Genomic DNA, 18,527 nt, shown 5'->3' on the forward strand with positions numbered 1-18,527 from the left:
GTGATAGAACACCCAGACCTACAATTTCATCTAGGGATGAAGGCCTGAACAAAGCATGGTGAATAGACAAGAAGGGGACTTTGGTTAAAGTAATTGTGCTCTCTCTTTCTGGTGGATCACTGTAAAATCTTCATGGGATGGGATGATTCCCTATAAAGGAGTGACAGAGCATGTATTTGAATTATGGGAAGTATGAGGGAATCACAGATGTGAAGACAAGCACTGGAAAATGGCTAAAGGTGTGACTGGAGGAGCCAAGTTCATGGAAACAGAAGGAGTAGATTGGATTAAGTGAGAGAATTGTGAAGAACCAAGAAACAGATGTTGAGAAGCTTTAAGGTGCACCTGTGACTTGGTGCCAGGACTCAGAGGCAGATTGGGCATTTTGACAGGGGAGACAAGGTAGAAGCCTATTTAAAACTGCCAGGAACTGGGAAGCACTGAAGATGATGAAGAGAAATGCTGGGAGAAACATACTTTGGGAGAGACTGCTGGAGTTCTGGAGCTGTTGGATGGGAACCTGCTATGCATTTGGTAAACTGAATGAAATAGATGTAGGTTGATAGGAAAGGAAAGCTGTTTTGATGCAGGAATGAGAGAAAGCATTAAAGAAATTTATGCTGGGCTCTCAGATGGCTCATACAACTGAACCCTTGGAAAGGCTGATAACATGAGCACATTTCTCAGAATGCTCCAGGGAGGCACTACTGTCTCCTTTTTTAATGATGAGAAGTCAGAGCATAGAAATACTAAGTTCAATTGCCTGAGGTCACATATATTTTTCTGACACAGCCAAGAAAGAATGTGCCTTTTGAATCCTATGCCAGCATCTTTAACACATTGCTGCTGTTCCTTACAGCAGTGGTGAGAAGAGATGCAGGAGCAGGGAAGGAAAAAGAAGGAAAAATCATATGGAAAAGTCAACTGGGGACATAGGCTGGTTCCAGATCATACTGGATCACACTGGTTTTTTCTCCTGTTTTCAACAGCTGTGTGTGTACCTACTGCTGCAAAGGCTTCCTGGCTCAGCTGGAGCACAGGTGAATGTTAATTCCAGGTTAAGCTCTGGTCCAGGCAAACTGAGGCTGGATCTGCCTGGAGGGCTGCCCAGCTCACAAATCCAGGCCGACTCCAGCTGAATTTGTGCAGAGCCAATCTGGTTATCAGTGACTTGTATAATCAGGCATACAAAAGACATCTGAGGGACTCTATCCAGATCCAGCAGAACTGTGTGAGTGCTGCAAGCTCAGGCTGGCGTCAGCACTGCTATTCTGTAATGGCTTGAAAGAGAAGGCACTGTGAAATGTGAATGAGCAAAATCAGCCCAGATTCAGCATGGGCCTCAAGGGGAAAGTCAGTGCACGAAAGTGGCATTGTTTAAAACCAGGACGAGTCTGGCCAGCTCTGACTGAGCTGCTGGGATGCTTGTGTGCAACATACCCCATCACATCCTGGGTTATCTAGGCAACAACCAGGTGTTTCCAGTTCTCTACAACCTAAAATAATGGCATGCTGTCGATCTGTACTTGAAAACAAAAGACTGCAGATGGATGTTGTGAACATCACCGGTGCTTCTGGTGGTTATACAAGAAAAATATGCGTAAGTTAAAGACCATGCTAAAAGCTGCAACCTCCTGGTAGGATATTAACTGATGGAAACATAATGGAACAGGCTTGAAACTTTCAGATATGTTTGCAACACTGAAGCACAGTAGAAGGTTCTGGAGAACATTGGAGAAGTATATTTAATATGGGCTTGTCATTTCTGGAGCAGCAGGGCTGCAAGCATGTGTCGATTCAATGTTTAGACGTGCTGCATCTGCTGTAACATAGCTCCTCTCTTCTGGAATAGCTTGATGAATTATGTTGTAGTTTGCAAAAGTTACTCATGTTGGATGAGTTTCAATCCTGTAATTCAAACATATTTGCTTCCCTCCCAAAAATATGCAGCCAAAAGAAAAATAATAAATAGATACAGAAGTGCACAGGATCCAAAATTCTGTGACTTTGAAGTGTTGTTTTCATGTGCCTTTTGCATTATTAATTTGAAGGCTGTAAGACCCACAACCAAAAATGGCACTAGAATTGGGGATCAGGAGATACTATTGACATGGCAGAACCCAGAATGTCTTTTGGCCGGCTTTTGACTTGTTAAAACGCACTCTTTGCAGCCTTGACCTCAAATCTGTCCCTCCTTCCTCATGTTTTCTTCCACCCACGAAGAAGACATTAGCTAGGTTTCCCAGGGTACTTGTTTTTTGAAAGATGGAACAAGGTTGTGCTAGGTAGCAACAGGAATTTGCCACCAGTAATTAAAATATGAGTATTCCCTTTGTTTTTGGCAGGTTTTGGCAGGCATGAGTCAAACCGAGACTTTAAAACTCAGCCATCTGAAACAAGAAAGCTCAGGAGAAATCTGCCAGGCAGCTGACATGATAGGATACCTGAATGAGTGCCTGGCTATAAATATTGCTTGTGATGTGCTTTGCATAAGCTTCATTTTTAGTATCCCTTTACCATGGACACAGTGTTCCTTTCAAGCAGGCACCAGGCAAAGGGAGGTGAGGTCAGCAGAGCAGCTGGGTGCTCTGCCCCCAGGTACTGCTGCCAGCTCTGCTCTTTGGCAAAGGGGTGGAGGGAGGAACTGGCACACTTCACTCTTGTCATGTGTTCTAAGATCAAAATATTCTCAACTTAGGTTTGGTAGAAGCTGAGCAGATGCGATAGGGATTTCACTTACTTTTCAGATTTCAAGGTCTGGTGTTATTGTTGGGACAGTGACAGAGATCAGAGCAAATCCTAATGCCAGACTTACCTAGTCTGGGATCTCCCCAGACTTCAGATTTGTTCTTAGGAGGATGTATGTAGTTCAAGCTCATGTGCTTTCTGTGAAGTGTGGTTTATAGCTCAGTTCTTCTGTCAGTTCTGGGAAGAAGCTGAGCAGAGGAGAGGCCTGTTCTGGCACATACACATTGAAGAAGCAGAGAGTATGAACAGGAAAATGCTTTGTTTCAGGGTTGGGTCATCACAGGCTCATAAAAGAGCCAAACTTTTCCAAGCACTCCTAGATATGCCAAAATATCACAGGAGGAGCTGCTGGTGGAATAGTTCCAGCCCAGCTGGAAATACTGGAGATCACAGTAGAAAATTAAGAATGATTCCAAAAACCTTCTTCCTGATCTTACTCCCAGCAGAGCTGATTTCATGATTTACAAAGCCAGAGGAGATAAACAGACTGAACAGTGATGATTGAGTATTCAGTGTTGCTATTCAGTATCTGGAACATATTTAGGAGTAGTAGCAATGGGCTAGACTTCTTTGTGGTGTGTGCTGAGAACCATAGAACCCAGGAGTGATGGTCCTTGGACCAGAATTTTTAAACAGGAAGCAAATGAGATGCATCCAGATCTCTTTGGCTAGGAATCATCCAGAACAACACTGAACACAGATGAGTGATGGACTTGAAAAATCATTATTTCAGTTAAAAATCTGAATCAATCATTTTATGTCATTGCTGGGAAGATTACATTACATCCATGCTTTCCTTCAGGGTACATTCCCGCTCTCCACTTGTGGCCTAGAAGACTCTTGAAGTAGGAACCATCCACTTCTGTGTACAGCATTGAGCTGTACAGAGTTAACAGGACTGCTGATTGCTGCAGTCACAGTTAATAAGGAATTGTGCTCAGATACTATTATGAAGAGTTGAAACTGAATTTGAAAATAAAAGGCGTTGGGATAGAGTAGAATAATCTCTATCTTTGTCATTGTAACAGAAAAGGGTTTTTTTCCATTTAAAGTACCAGAGAAATACAATTCAGCCTGTGTCAGTTCTAAAGTAAAGCTTTTCATCCAAGTTTGCTGTGACAAGAGGGGACTCCGTACTAAACTGTAAAATGCTGGCTATTGTTTCCAGAGATCACTGTGCTCTTGCTTTGGCTTTCACCTTCTCCTTTCCCTGCTTTTTTACGTGTCCTTTTGCTGATCACAGGAGCTGGTGCTGACTTCGTCATGATTGGAGGAATGTTTGCAGGCCATGACCAGAGTGCTGGAGAAATTCTAGAAAGGAACGGGAAGAAGGTGAAACTATTCTATGGAATGAGCTCTGATACAGCCATGAAGAAGCATGCAGGAGGGGTTGCTGAATACAGGTATGAATTCCACACGGCAGCAATTGCAGTGAGCCCTCCATCCAGGAACTTTTGGAGCAGAATTGGGCAGAAGGAAACAGGCCTATGCTGCTGCTCCCATTGAAGCAGCTGTTGCCTATCTGATCTGAGGGAGGGATGACATCAGAGGGAGACAGGGAGAAAGAGCTGGGGTTGGCTGGCTGAGAGCAGTGATGTTCTCTTGTTTGCAGCTGGTATGGTGTGCTGTCACTGCTGCACCAGTTGTGTGGTCTGGGAAGTCATTAGGCACTCTTCTGACTTACTGCTCCTTCAGGATGTGTATGAACTAAATGCTGGAACATGACGTAGCAGGCTGCAGTTTCTGTCCGTCTGCTTGTCCACATTGGGTGTCTTCTTGGTGTAGGGATTCCCAGCTAGCCCACAGGCTCCCTTCTGCTTGCAGAAGGTGGGTGCTGGTGAGCTGGTGAAGCTCAGCTGGGGTTTCCCCAGTACAAAGATGAGGACCAGGACTGCCAAAGCACTCAGACATCAGCAGCAGCTCTGGGACTCCCTTCTGTATTTTTGGGGCAGTCTTCATAGGCAGCAGAAGCCTATGTACAGTTTTTCCAGCCCTCTTTTGGTAACAGAGCACCAGAGTAGCCTCAAATAATGCAGAATGCAGAAGCTTCATTTTTGAGCTAACTCCTCAGGGGAGAGGTAAGGAAGACAGATTTTTCAAAAAAATCTGTTGTCCATTACTGTTTTACTCTGGAAAGTGCTGACAATGTTGACTTCTTGGAAAAGCAGATAACATCAGAAAACCTCTGTGTCTTTTCTCTTCTGAGTAGCAGTCTCAGTCACTGCCCTTGGACAACATGGTTCTTACATACTTCATTGGAGAATGACTCCTGTCTTTCAGTAAACACTGGTTTATTGAGGGGTCTCTTTTGATTCTTCTTTGCTGGCATAGATTCAGGCTCTGGTCCCATCTGGTAAATTGCTGTTTGCAGGAATCTCAGTACACCTGCACTTCCAGCCACACACTGGGGATTGATGGGTTTGTTGGCCTCATCTGCTACAACCACTCCAGGATACAAGTTTTTCCCAACATGTCCTGCTGCTACCATGGGTAAGAGTTTCAGATCTGTGAAAGTGACAGCACAGAATATAAAGCAGAATGGGATCCACAAAATGAAATGGAATTCATGCTTTGACACAGAGATAAGCTGATAGATAGCAATCCCAGATGTCATGCTAGATAGAAGGATCTTTGATCCCACCTCCTGTTCTCCACCCCAGCATTGACTCCTGTGGTGGTTTTCCTCTGCACCATAAAATTGTGTATTTGTTCACATAGCACTTAGTGGAGTGCAAAGTGGTAAAACTTAACCTCTGTCAGAGCATTTACAACCTAGATTGTGGCCTAGTTCGTGGCATCACAGAATCATTTGGGTTGGAAGGGACCTTTAAGGTTCATCTAGTCCAACATCCCCATAATGAGCAGGGGCATCTTCAACTAGATGAGTTTGCTCAGAATGCTGTCCCCAGCTTGGCCTAGAGTATTTCCAGGCATGGGACATCCACCAGCTCTCTGAGCAACCCATTCAGTGTTTTTGCTTTCAAACACAACTGGTTTTTTGCAGAAGAAAGAGCTGCATGAGATGCCATCTGCATCTGAGACAAGCTGAAATGATACACCGGACAGATGTTGCATATCTCTGAGTTTTGATTCACTTTGGGTTCATATGCCACTGCCCAGAAGCAGTGCACAGTCTGGGAGCTCTTTTTTCTTTTTTTGTGCTCTAGCAAGTCTACTTGTCAGCAAAGCCTCAGAACAAATGGTCTGAAGTGGACAGCACTAATAAGTGTCTCTTAGGATGGAAGTGGCAGCTGCCAGTTGCACAGTTGTGCTGGCAGCCTTTACCTGAATGATCATTTCCTGTCCTGTGCTACCCTGAGCTTGAGTCAGCTGGAGTGTGGGAAAGGCCTGATGCTGCTCAGGCCTGTGGTTAATGGCATTTCCCTGAGAGCCATCTCACTGAGCAGCCCAAGCGTGCTGCCAGATCTCAGTGCAGCACAGTCCTTAGGGACTGGCCTCCACAGAGCTGGTGAAAGATGCAGGAAGAGTTTGAGAAGGATGGCTGTACCAAGAGGACAAAGGACTAAGGCAGCTCTTAAATTCTGTTCTACCTAATTAGGTGTGTGTGATCTGGCAACAAAATTTATTGCCAGCAGGAGAACTAATTGACACTGGTCCCTCTTAAAAATGAGATAAAGTGCAAGTATCCCATCTTGTAGGAGCAAAGGTTATACAGAAAGGTGCTGTGTTTGGCTCAGTCTAGACAGACCTTTTAAAGTCATTATGTGCAATGCTATACAAATTTGGCTTGATCCAAAGCTGTATTTTGATTTGCATCCTTGATTTGAGAATTTCCTGGGGACCAGGTTCTGAGACTTTCTCAGCAGCAAGGCAGCAGGAGCACAATCTGAAATTTTTAGTCTCTGTTGAAATACTACCTTTCTGTGCCACTAATAGGTAGCATAGGAGGAGTCTCCGAGTGTACTGCTAGATACAACAGCTCCAGACACTAAATCTGTGAGCCTTGGGTCTTTACTGGGGAAGTGCTGATACTCATCTTCACTCTGCAGCCATGACACTGACCTGGCTGCCTGTACCAGCCTTGGGCTCAGTCTTCCTTGGCCTGTCCCAGCATGAGTGTCACTGTGGTTTAAAAATAGCAGCGGCTAAATCCAGCATTGTAAATGTGTTGGGCATTGAAGGGGGATTTGAAACAGCACAAGGTTGCCCTTATAGTAAAAGTTACAGGAAGTTTAATCACTTCCTAGTTTAGCTGATGGCAAGCTTGAACCAAAAGGGTTCTTAGTCAGCATTTTAAATGCTGGATACCCCAAACTTGACCCAAACAGGTCAAGTCAGTGGGGCTCCTTTATATGCATTTAAAAAGCCCAGCTGTAAGTCTGTATTGGTGACCCAAATAAGCTGTTTTGTCTTTAAAAGAGCCTGAACACTCACAGTGTGTTATTGGAGCAGTGGGGAGCTCAGTGTGCTCAGTCCCCTGCAGAATCAGACTGCTTGTCATTTAACTTCATCTTCTCAAAATTCCACATGTTGGCTGGAGAACCTGAGCCTGCAGCAGCTACATTAAAACTGACAGATAGGGTGAGATGGCTGTGGCAGGGAATAAAAGTCATGAGAGTAATTGTTTTTGTAATGAATATGTCAAGCTGATCCCATTTAATCTGTGTACTTGCTTTCATTTATCTTATGTCATTTATATATTGGCTTATTTTTACATTTTCACCTCCTTCCATGAGGAATATGGATCAGAGCTGGGGATTTCTGAAAGGCAATTTTTGTGTTTCTTTTGTGGGAGAAGAGAAATAAGGCAAGCAGGATCTGAGGATGCATGCAGTATTATTCAGTTCGAGTCAATTTGGTTTTGTTAACCCTTTTGAAATTTCACAGGTTTTGTGTGAATGCTGCAGTTCTGTTGTGGCCACTCAGCAATTCACAGCTGCTGTTAAGCTGGGTGTGGGCACTTTATATTAACTGCAGGGTGAAATTTTGGCCACAGAGACAGAATAGCACCAACTGCCAGCTGCTGCTTACCATCTTGTGTATCCCAAATGATAGCCTGGAAGACCTGCCCCCAGTTCCTATTTCTTATATGCCCCACTCAAAAGATTGCTTCATGCCAGGGCAGCCTGACCCCTTTAATCTGACCCACATTTTGCTGGGCTGACAGAGCACCATCTCATGTGTTTCATCCCATGCAGCCTGCCAGGATTCCCATCCACCACACACATCCCTCCATGCAGCAGCCTTCAGCTGGCCAGGAGGGGCACCACAGACTGGGCCCTGTGCAAAAAGTCTGAAGCAAATAGTTTTCTCTTTCTGTTCAGTGGCTGGCAAGAGTCAGAGTTACTGCTGAGAGCATCTGAGCACACCTTTCCCAGCCGCTGGGAGCCTCAATTGCTCTGTCATCACCTTTCTTTCTGAGAAGGGGTTACTTTTGGGTCATAGCTCCAGGAGAGATGTCAGAGCAGCAAAACCCTCAGCAGCTCCTGCTGACTTGCTTATGCAGCTCTCTGCCAAGTGTGCCAGCTTTTGTGACAGCCCGTGTAATCCATTGTCATGGTTTATCCCAGCAGGCAGTAAACACCACGCAGGCACTCGCTCACTCCACCCCCCAGTGTGATGGGAGACAGAATTGGGAAAAACCAGCAAAATTCATGGCTTGAGATAAAGACAATTTAGTAGGACAGAAAGGGAAGGAATAATAACAACAGCAATAATAATATACAAAACAAGTTATAGAGAGTTTTTCACCACTCACCAACCAATGCCCAGCCAGTTCCTGGGCAGTGGCCCCAGCCAGCTTTCCCCCCTAGTTTATATACTGAGCCTATTGCCATATGGTATGGAGTGTCCCTTTGGTCAGTTTGGGTCAGCTGTCCTGGCTGTGTCCTGTCACAACTTCTTGTGCCCCCCAGCCTACTTGCTGGTGGGGTGGTGTGAGGAAGAGGAAAGTCCTTGACTTGCAGCAACCACAGCTTGGCAGTAACTAAAGCATTGGTGTGTTGCCAACACTGAGGGCTGTCCAGGGGACACAGTTCCTTTACAGCTCTCCCTTTTCTAGCATGAGTCACACAGGGACTGCACTCCCTTTGGGAGTGCACTGCACGTCTCCTCAGGTGTGTCCAGGTGTGTCTCCTCTCCCAGTGGCCATTGCTGTTTCATAAGTACACTTGAGGAGAGGTGTCACGTGCTCCTCTGACCTGCTGAAAGTTTGGTGGCTCACACCATTTTTGGAGCCAGGTGGAACATCTCTGGAATGATGCAGGCCGTGGCCTTATCCCACACAGGTCACACTGGCCCCCCATGTCACCTGAACCCTGCTGTGTTTGCCCAGCACAGCACCCATATGGCTGCTGGTGGGAGTCAGCTGGGTGCTCATCACGTTGGGCACTCATGAATGTACTAACAGGGTGTTTGGACATAAATAATTTGGGCATGCATGCATGAACTGATTGGATGCTTATGCAGAAATGACTGGCTATTCATGCATGAATTAATTAGGCACTCGTGCATTAATTTATTCAGTGCTCATGCATGAACTAATCTGGCACTCACACAAGAGCACAGCAAGCCCAGTAATTCATGGCCTATACGTCACTCCTTGGGAAAGCATACATTGGGGAGCCCTTAGAAGGTTAGTCCAATATGAACTCTTTGGACATCATCACAGTCTTAACATACATAAGTTAAAAACTCCATTTTTCCTCCCTATGGACCAGCCACCAGGGATTGATACTGTAGCAGTTCACTTACTAAATGTCTCTCCTCCATCCTGAGTACTGTGTTAAAGGGGTTAACTTTTGGTTTTATAGCCCTATGGATACAGATCCCACCCCTGGGCCAGACTACAGCAATTAATAGTGCACCAGTGTGTGCATACATGTAGTGAAATTCCACCCACGCTTCCCAGGGAACCAGATGACTTCTCAGCTCAGTCTGAGCAACATGTTATCTCTTAAAAACCCCTTTCCTCTGGGGACAAGACTATTGGGGTTAATGTTAGCACAGCTTGAGTATATATTCATCAGAAACGTCATCCCCTTATCTCTGTGGACAAGGCTGTGGAGCTAATCTCACACCTCTCTTCTAGTGTGTTTTACCCAGTATGGTATCTACAGGTTACTCCTTGATCAACAGGACATCCCACCAGCTGACTCTGGAGGAGCAATAGCGAGTGTTTAGCTGTCAGAGCTTTGGGGCTGTGTTGTCAGGTGTTCACCACTTCTGTAGATCTTGGTCTCCAAAGCCTTAAGTAGCAACCCACAGGCTTCAGCTTCCTGACACCATTGTAGCCACTGCAGGGATCTCTCCCAGGGGCAGTGGCTGTAACCATCACCCATTTCTGTATTTTTTCACTGAAAAAAGGACCACCAAGCACTCATGTTCATAGGAGCAATGTGCAGCTTATGAACCACAGGATGCTTAAGCATGAATTAACGGGGAATTTACATTTACTGATGGTGCATTCATGGATCAGCTAATTGACCTCTCATGCATGAACTGAATGGGCAGCCATGCACGAATGCAGTAAACCCTGCACTCCTTGCACAGAACAGCATGCAGGGCTCTTCAGGTGGCAGGACATGGTAGAATTTGCACTGGTTTCTGCAAATCCCAGACATGGCACTGTCTCTCACAATCTTGCAGGAAGCTCCCTGGAGCCTGAGATCAACCTCCCAGCTTTGACTGGAAGAGATGGGCATGGCCAAAAGCAGGAACAGTGGCATGAGTGTTGTTTCAGCCTTTTCCTTCTGGCACTGGAGCTGAAACTAAAAGCCTGGGAACTCCCAGCAGCAGAGGCCATACAACAGACCCCTAAGCCCTGTGCAGTCTGCAAGATGCCAGTGGCACATCCATCTTCCACTGGCCACTGCAGTGCTTATTTAAGAGTTTCAAGAAAGAGTCAATTACTCATCAGATGTAGGGAGATTAATCATGGCTCCTTACTCACATGGCATATCCACACTTTGCCTTTATTGTCTCCCTAGGGCTGTGACCTCACATTTAGACTAACAGGATGAAATATAGGCAGGCTCACACTGAAGTACCTCCACATAGCAGCTGTTGCTGTTGTTAATGATTCACAAATGGAGCCTACAAACAGGCATGCCCTTTCTTGTACTATCCCCTGGAAACTTTTAAGGAAGAAGCAAATAAAGCCACATTTAGAATAATGACAGACTGCTGCCATGACTTCTGTCTCCATTTTGTAGGGCAGAAGGAAAGCGTCTCCTCATCTGTCTTAGACCCTCCCTTCCCAAGGCTTCCCTTCCCAGAAGAACCAGTGTGCCAGGCAGAACAAGCTTACTCTAAAGTGTAGTGGGATCAGCTGCTGATGCCACTGATCAGCTCACAAAGAGCCTCTGCTACAGGAGGGATTGCTGAACATGGGGCTGGAGAAAGCTGCAGGAGGAGTGGAAGTTATTTGCCTGGATTCTTCCATTGTGTAACTCTTTCAGATGTGCTTTTTGGGAACAGTGTAGTCCGTGCTGGCATGCACCAGCACTTGACAGTATTCACAGCATTGGTGTTTTTCTGGCCTTTTTGCCTGGCACTGAACTGTGCTAGATCACCTTTTAGCTTCAAGGGACAGCTGTGCAGCAGGTTTCTGTAACAGGTTTCCTGCTCTCTCTCTCTGTGAGCTCTGGAGAATCACAGTAGTAGGGGACAGCCAGAGCACTTCCATCTGTGGCTGATCAGTAACATGGGACAGAGCCCAAGGGCCAGGAAGCCTCTGTTGAGCTGTGCTGGGTGGTGCCTGCTGAGAACCAGCTCCAGCATTTCTCTGTTTGAGTCTGGCCGTTCCTTACACTTTAAGGTTGCAGCTGTCACAGTCAAATTTACTTTTCAATAAAGCTGGAAGTTCCACTTGCTTGTAGGCAGATGGTAGAGGGGAGGAAGGGGCAGATCTGTAAATAAACTCATGGGATATTGAAGCATCTACAAGATCTGTCTGCTTCTACTTCTCAGTGTTGGTGGTGAGTGGAGCTGAGGCATTTCAGTGCTTGAGAGCCCCAAGCAGTAAACCTGGGGGCACGTTTGTAAACTGCAGCCTGCACAGTTCAGTGCCACAATTCTCCATTAAACACACTCATATTTTGCATCCATATGAATGCAGTGACTGATCTCTTCTCCAGGGCTTCAGAGGGCAAGACTGTGGAGGTGCCATACAAAGGGGATGTGGAACACACCATCCTGGACATCCTTGGGGGGCTGCGCTCCACCTGCACCTACGTGGGAGCTGCCAAACTCAAGGAACTGAGCAAGAGGACGACGTTTATCCGGGTCACCCAGCAGCACAACGAGGTCTTCTCCTAGCCTAGGCCTGGGGGGCTGGAGAGGGGGCTGGGGAAGAAGAGCAGGAAGGGCTGCTCTCTTCCTTTGCTTTCTCCTCCATGTTGTGTTAGTGGCAAACTTCCCTCTCTCTCTCAGAACGGCAGTGTCATAGCTATTGGCTATGGCTGGGATTTGGAAGGGGAAGGTCATGCTATTAACACAATGCCATTGATTCAAAATGCAATTGCCTCATCTTTTATCATTGTGCCTATTTTATTTTTTAGTCATTTCTTCACCTGTTTTTTTGCCCCTCTGATAAATAGCTGCTGAAACCTCAGTTAACAAGGAATTGGCTTGTACAGACATGGCTGTTAACGCCTGCACACATTCACACATTCTCTTTTCTAAGACTGACCTGTCAGCTACCACCACTTTCTGGCAGTGCACCTTTCAGAAATTGCAGGCTGGGAGAGAAAAAGATGCAAGGAATTGCATGGAGGAAAAAAAACCCAAATTCTCTTAATCTTTTTTCTGGCTAAAGAACAGATGATATGGCACAGCTGCCAGAGGTGGATGGTAGATGAGGCCTGGTTGCTGGTGAGATGTGATGCTAAAAACACCAGATCTCTGTCACTTTCAGTTCACAGGGCTGATGTTGCTGTTCTTTCTTAAACCTCCCTGTTCAATGGACTTGCCCCTTCAGAGAAGCGGGCACTGAATGTAGCTAAACCTTGCTGGCCCCCCTGCCCCCGTCTGAGGAGATCATTCAGGTGACCACTTTTCAGAGCTTGCCTGCTTTATCATAAGTGCAGTTATTGAATTAGCTGGGTTCCTGCTTTTACCTTCTCTCTGGGAACAGGTTTTTAAGATATTGAAACTCAGCAACTGTAAGCCTGACATGGGGGGACGATTCTTTGTAGCCCTCCCTGTTCCCTTGCCCGCTCACATCCATTTAGCAAAGATGTAAAAACACTGTGCAGTGCATTGTCTGTGGCCAGGTGGAGGAGGCCAGAGGGATCAAATTGCCTTCTGGTTATGTGGTACCACTCCTTTGCAGTCCTTGACATCATGTAAAGCAAGAGAGAGCTTTTGGCAGATCAGCCTGGTTGATTGCAAGACACTGTCAGGCTTAGATGGAGTTAAAGCATTTGCTCTAAAGGCAGTAGTGAATATTTGAGACTCTGAGTAACACCTCAATAAAGTGTAATGGCCTGATAATTAATTGATAAATCACAATGAAAATTTCTTTGGAAATACACATTGCATCCACATGAATACCACAGTAGCTCGATATGATAAATGATGTAAAAGTGAGCACCAATGAATTAATAATGCTTGGCCACTTACTTTAAACTGCTGCTGAGATCATAATGCATCTGGTGTTACTTCAGTACTTCAGAGTCTTACTTTCCCCTCCTGTAGACATCTGTGGAAAGAGGCAGGCTTCCTTTGAAAAGCAAAAAAGTGATCTGTAGGAAAAGGAATAGCAAAGAGAAACTCTAGAATTAAACTTATACGCTGGACCGCTCAAAAAGCCAATCACAAGGACTGGTACAGTTAACCATGCTGAGAAGCAAATCCAGGCCACAAGCTGATCCCTGGTGATTTTTCAGTGTGTTGTGCACATTAGAAAAAGCAGAGGGTATCTTCTAAATTTCCTGGTATTTAACATGTAGGATGTACTTCTTAATTGTGGGATGACCTCTTCCTCTGCTTTGGAAGAGAACGAGGGCCTTGATGTGAGCACAGGTTATGCTTGTGCTGGCTGCAAGGACCATTTGTCTTGCCCACATATCATAAAGGAATGTGAATGCAGAAGAGAAGCAGCCCCTGTGAATCCAGGCCCTGATCCCTCCAGTTCCCTCCAGCCTGGAAGCATCATGTTAAGAGAATGCCAGGCTTCTCCACCACAGAAAGGCACCATGGGCCCCCTGCTGCTCTCAGCTGCACTGGGCCCAGAGCAGGGCAGTGTGACCTCTCTCATCAGTGCAGCTGTGGGGCAGCACTGCTCTCTGTTTGTGTGATGTAGAGGGGAAGCAAATGGACACCTCTGTCAGGAGTGGGGTTGGACCACCACAGCCCAGGCCTGACCACAGGTGTGTCTCCACACTGGTGCCTTCACATGTGGGAAGTGCAGCACTCTGCTGGTCTCATGCCCACTCTCACTAGCGCTTTTCTACTTTTTTTAGCTACATTTCTAAGTGGAATTTAAGAAATACATATGCATATAAGAAAATATATATATTTGTAAACATTTTTTTAAAAGATCATGCGCACACCAAACCAAGCAGCTTTATGATGGCCTCAGAACAGTTTCTTTTCCAAAGGGCAGGTGCTGGGGGCAAGGAGAGGCTGCCTCTCTACAAGTGTGGCAAATGGGGCCACTCTTCCACCTCCTTTCCTTCTCCTCCTGCACATAACTCTGATCAGTGACTAATAGGACAGGGACAAGCTATTCTTAAGCTGTCCCAGAATTCTTCAGTCTATGAATGACATTTGATGCCATGAATGGTGATTGATAAAGTTTTGATGTTAGGTATTTGCTTTTCTGAATACCAGGTCTTACCACTGTTTTGATAAGCAACATGTTTTCTTTCATTTTCTCCTCTCCAAAAGTGAGCAGGAGAGAGAAATGAGATGCAGAAAGGCTGAACTGGTGGCATGTCTGCATCTCACCCAGTTGTATGTGAATTTTGTTCAGGAATAACCCTTAGCTATGTCAGTGCTTATCACTGACACTGTATATGTGCAGCTCTGAGACAGGCTGGAAAATACAAAAAGGCACTGGAGTCCCCTTTAACGCCTATTCCTGTGCTGCAGCTCTTGCCCTGATCACTTAGCTCCAGGTCCTGTACCCTGCTCAAGCCTGCTGCCACTCCCACAAGGAACGGAGGCAGAGGGAGCCAGGAACACGCTTTGTCTGGCAGGATGGTCCAAGTCAAGACCACAACCTCTGACAAATGCCATGTGCCATTTTTAGATCTACCTCACCTGCATATCTAACTGGGTGTTTTGTTACTTGGTGTCCTTTTGTGGGAAAAGAAATTTTTAAAGTGCTTAATAATGCTTAATGTTGTCATTCTGCATAACCAGGTCTTCTTTAATCCTACACTCCAACCCCATCCTATCCAGAGGAATGCTGTGAGTGCGACAGCCTGTACTGCAGGCCAGGGCCATGCCTGCTTCCCCAGCCAGGCAATTGTTGAGCTCCCAAGAGCAGTGTTGAGGTTCCCACTGGATCCACAGGGGTGCAGTTTAACATACCAAAGACCTACAAGTGGGGATGCTGAAATTAAGCATCCCTGCTGAGCATGTCTGCCTGTGGCTTCTTGGAACATAAGGACACCTCTAACAGCCCTGGCACTCCCAGTGCTGCTCTGGGGTTGCCTTGCTGCAGCACATTTTGCAGGGTGGGCTCCTGCCCACAGAGCCTGGTTACCAGAACTCTCCTTGGGAGGGGAGGGCTCGGCACAGGAGCGGCCTTGCGCACCCAGTGACTCTGTGGTGGCTGCAAGGAGTGCACTGTGCAAGTGGACACCTCCTTGTAGGTGTGAATAATTGCTAAAGGGGTGGGCTTCAGCCAGCATCCTGACAGATGCAAAACAAGCCACCAAGGTCTCCATTCTCTGGGAGAAATACATTCCCATCTGCTCATTGGAACAGCCAATGGGGCAGGGGCTTTGGCTGTGCTTTGGTGTCACTTTCTTCTCCCTCAGGGCATGGTGGGGTTGAATGTAGGATGGGGACACCCTGTAAATATGGAGAGTTAAAAGGCAGGATCAGAAGAAGCCTCTGTTTGCCTTTGGGGGAGCTTTTCCCATATAAAATGTGCCTGTCTCTTCTTTAAGCTAGTCAGTAGCAGGGGTAGAAAGGATGGGGATAAGGAAGAAATGTGGCAGCTGTTGGCCAAGCCCCACTGTGTTGGGACAGGTGCTTTCAGTCAAGGACATGATGAGAGTTTGAAGCTTTTCTGAACCAAGCACTCCCTACTTTATACCTGTTGAACTCCACTCTTGTGACAGACTTGTTGCTGCAGCTTTCTGCCGCTGTATGTACAGTGTCTATCCATCACCATCTCACATCCCCCACTGGGGGATGGTGCTGTTTAGTTGCTAATACCAGTTTTACACCAAAAATTCTCTTTTGGAGCCAGGAGGGCTTTTGAAGCCAGTGCCAGATTTGGCCTTGTGTGGAAGAGAAGTGGAGGGGGGAAAATGCCAGGGCTCAAGAACAGGGGTTTTCCCTCTGCAGCAGCCAAGGCCAGCAGGTGGGAGAGGGCCAGCCCTTCCCTGCGGGCTGGGAGCTGCCAGGGGCAGCGGGGTTGAAGCGTGTCTTGAGTAGATGCTGGCACAGCTCTACACTCAGGACAGGCCACCCCTTGCAGCCTTAGCTTCATTTGTGGTGATGCTTAATCGAGCCCTCCCCAACATTTATTTGACACACTGTTTGCTGGCCAAAGTTTTCATACATAAATCAGTTTGGAGTCCAGGACTCCGTGGTGTTGCCTGTGATAACTGTGAAGCGCTTCTGTGTCATTGGCCAAAAAGCTGCTGGGCTTTCAGTGTTTTGCTGCCCTGCTCAGCCCTGCTGAGATGGTGATGAGATGCTGTCCCCCTTCCCTCTGCTGTGGCATCCCTGTGTGTGCTGCCCAATCATCCCAACTGCTCCCAAGTTTTTTGTTATGCAATAAAAAGCTTCACCCTGATGGGCTGCAGAGCGTTGTATGGCCATGGGATGGGTGGGTACAGGCTGCCTTTGGGAATTGTCACAAATAAAAGCCAATGCTCTCAAATGCATTGCCAGGGCAGGGCTGGGGGAGGACTGGGCAGGGAATTAAACTGGGCAAATTATGTCCCTAGGAAAGCTCTCTCCCCTTCAGTCATAAAAGACAAAACACACGTTTGCAATTGGCACTGTTATTTTATTAGTACGAGTATACTGAAACAATAAACTTGTACTGGTATACAGACAATTTCTTTAAAACAATTTTGTTCAAATTTTGAATCAAACATTGTTTTATTATAATAATGAAATAATTTCTACCTAGAAAACCTGCAAGCACCATCAAAGAAAGGGACCATAAAATTCAATAAACAGACGCGAGTGTATCCTACAAATAGACACACCACCATTAGAAAATAGAATATGAATTCTTCCATTTTTTTTAATATTTGTTTTAAAAAAGCTAGTGCAAGTACAATATTTTACACTGGAATTACAGAGAGTATGCACGCATATGGAAAAAAGTTCTCCTGTCACAATAAAAGCTCTTAACTATGTCTGTATGCACTTAAAATCTTCTCCTCTTTTCAATAAGGTGCAAAACGTTATTCCCTCCCTATTTTCTCCTTTGTACTGGCCATGTCAGCTCAATTTCTCCCCAACACAAAGCTGCGATATCCCTTTTACTGGGCCTACACTAGGAACTACACTGGAAGTGTGATTTGCAACAACCCTCATTAGTAATACTAGACAATTTAAAAAAAAATTACTTTAAAAACTACTGATGTCTAATGGCTGGACCTGACCCCGGCTCGGCCAAGCGCCGCTGCCAGCTGCTGCCGGGAGCGGTGACATAGCTAGTACAAAATGGATTTCAGTAGCTCACCCAAACTGAAAAAGGTTGGGAAATTCCCCCACCCCCACTTTTGTAACACTGCGAAAAGAACAGTGTTCAACAAGTTAATACATTATTAAAAAAAAAAAGGAGCAAATACATACATTAGTGAGTTTCAACATTAGCTGACTGTCGTGAAGAGTTGCATCTATGCCTTACCAGATTAGTAACTTCGCAAAGCGCCTGGCCATCCGAGCCACCTGCGGCCACCCCCGGCCCGTTTTTGCCCTCAGCTGCCCAGATCCAAACCCAGTGGACTGGAACAAGAATTCTGCAGAGCTTGTTCAACGGGAGAGTACCTGGGCCCTGGACTTTTAAAGCAAATGCCAGGGTGGAATCTCCTCGCCAGCAGGTGTGAAGGGGCAGACCCGCACTGCCGGCAGAGCCAGTGGTCCCACCCTGGCTCCACCCCGGCTGGGGATCTGGGCCCTGAAGTTTCTGCCCATCACCAGTCTCGTAGTACAGCAAGGACAGCTTCAACAAGTGACTCCGCTCGCTGCAAACAACACTTCCAATGCACACCTACTGCGTGATCGAGGGAAAGGGCACAGGAGCTTTAACTGCTCAAAATAGAAACTAACAAAAAAGAAACAACCTTGGATGAAGCCTCCAAAAAATCCTCAGTGGAAGACTTGCGTCCTTTCAGCTAACAACAAGAAAAAACCTACGGAACCCTTAGAGACAGTTATTGTATAAATACTACCTGTTGGCTGAATGCACTTCACCGTGACACAACTGGGGCCGGTTTCTAAGTGCCCGGGGGTCACTTGCACAGGGCGAGTGTTCCCCTCCCCTGTGCCTGTGGGAGCCAAAGATTGGGTCACCTCCAGGGAGGGGGATGGGAGCAGCTGGAAACTTTGCCCTCTCCACCCTGCCCACCAGCTCCCAACTGCCCAGCTCAATCTTTGGACAGGAAAAGGATCCT

At 46.3% G+C, this 18,527-nt stretch overlaps 1 protein-coding gene across 1 annotated transcript in view; it reads left to right on the forward strand.

Moving 5' to 3' along the window:
• The window catches only part of GMPR (guanosine monophosphate reductase), a 42,033-nt gene extending 25,343 nt beyond the window's left edge, over positions 1 to 16,690 (forward strand). Inside the window, exons 8-9 of the mRNA XM_074543308.1 lie at positions 3,992 to 4,151; positions 11,847 to 16,690. Coding sequence (XP_074399409.1) covers positions 3,992 to 4,151; positions 11,847 to 12,027 — 341 coding nt within the window. The 3' untranslated portion in view covers positions 12,028 to 16,690. The remainder of the gene's footprint in view (positions 1 to 3,991; positions 4,152 to 11,846) is intronic.
• Positions 16,691 to 18,527: the final 1,837 nt, after the last annotated feature.

Source organism: Zonotrichia albicollis, chromosome 1 (assembly GCF_047830755.1).
Source record: "Zonotrichia albicollis isolate bZonAlb1 chromosome 1, bZonAlb1.hap1, whole genome shotgun sequence".
NCBI lineage: Eukaryota > Metazoa > Chordata > Aves > Passeriformes > Passerellidae > Zonotrichia > Zonotrichia albicollis.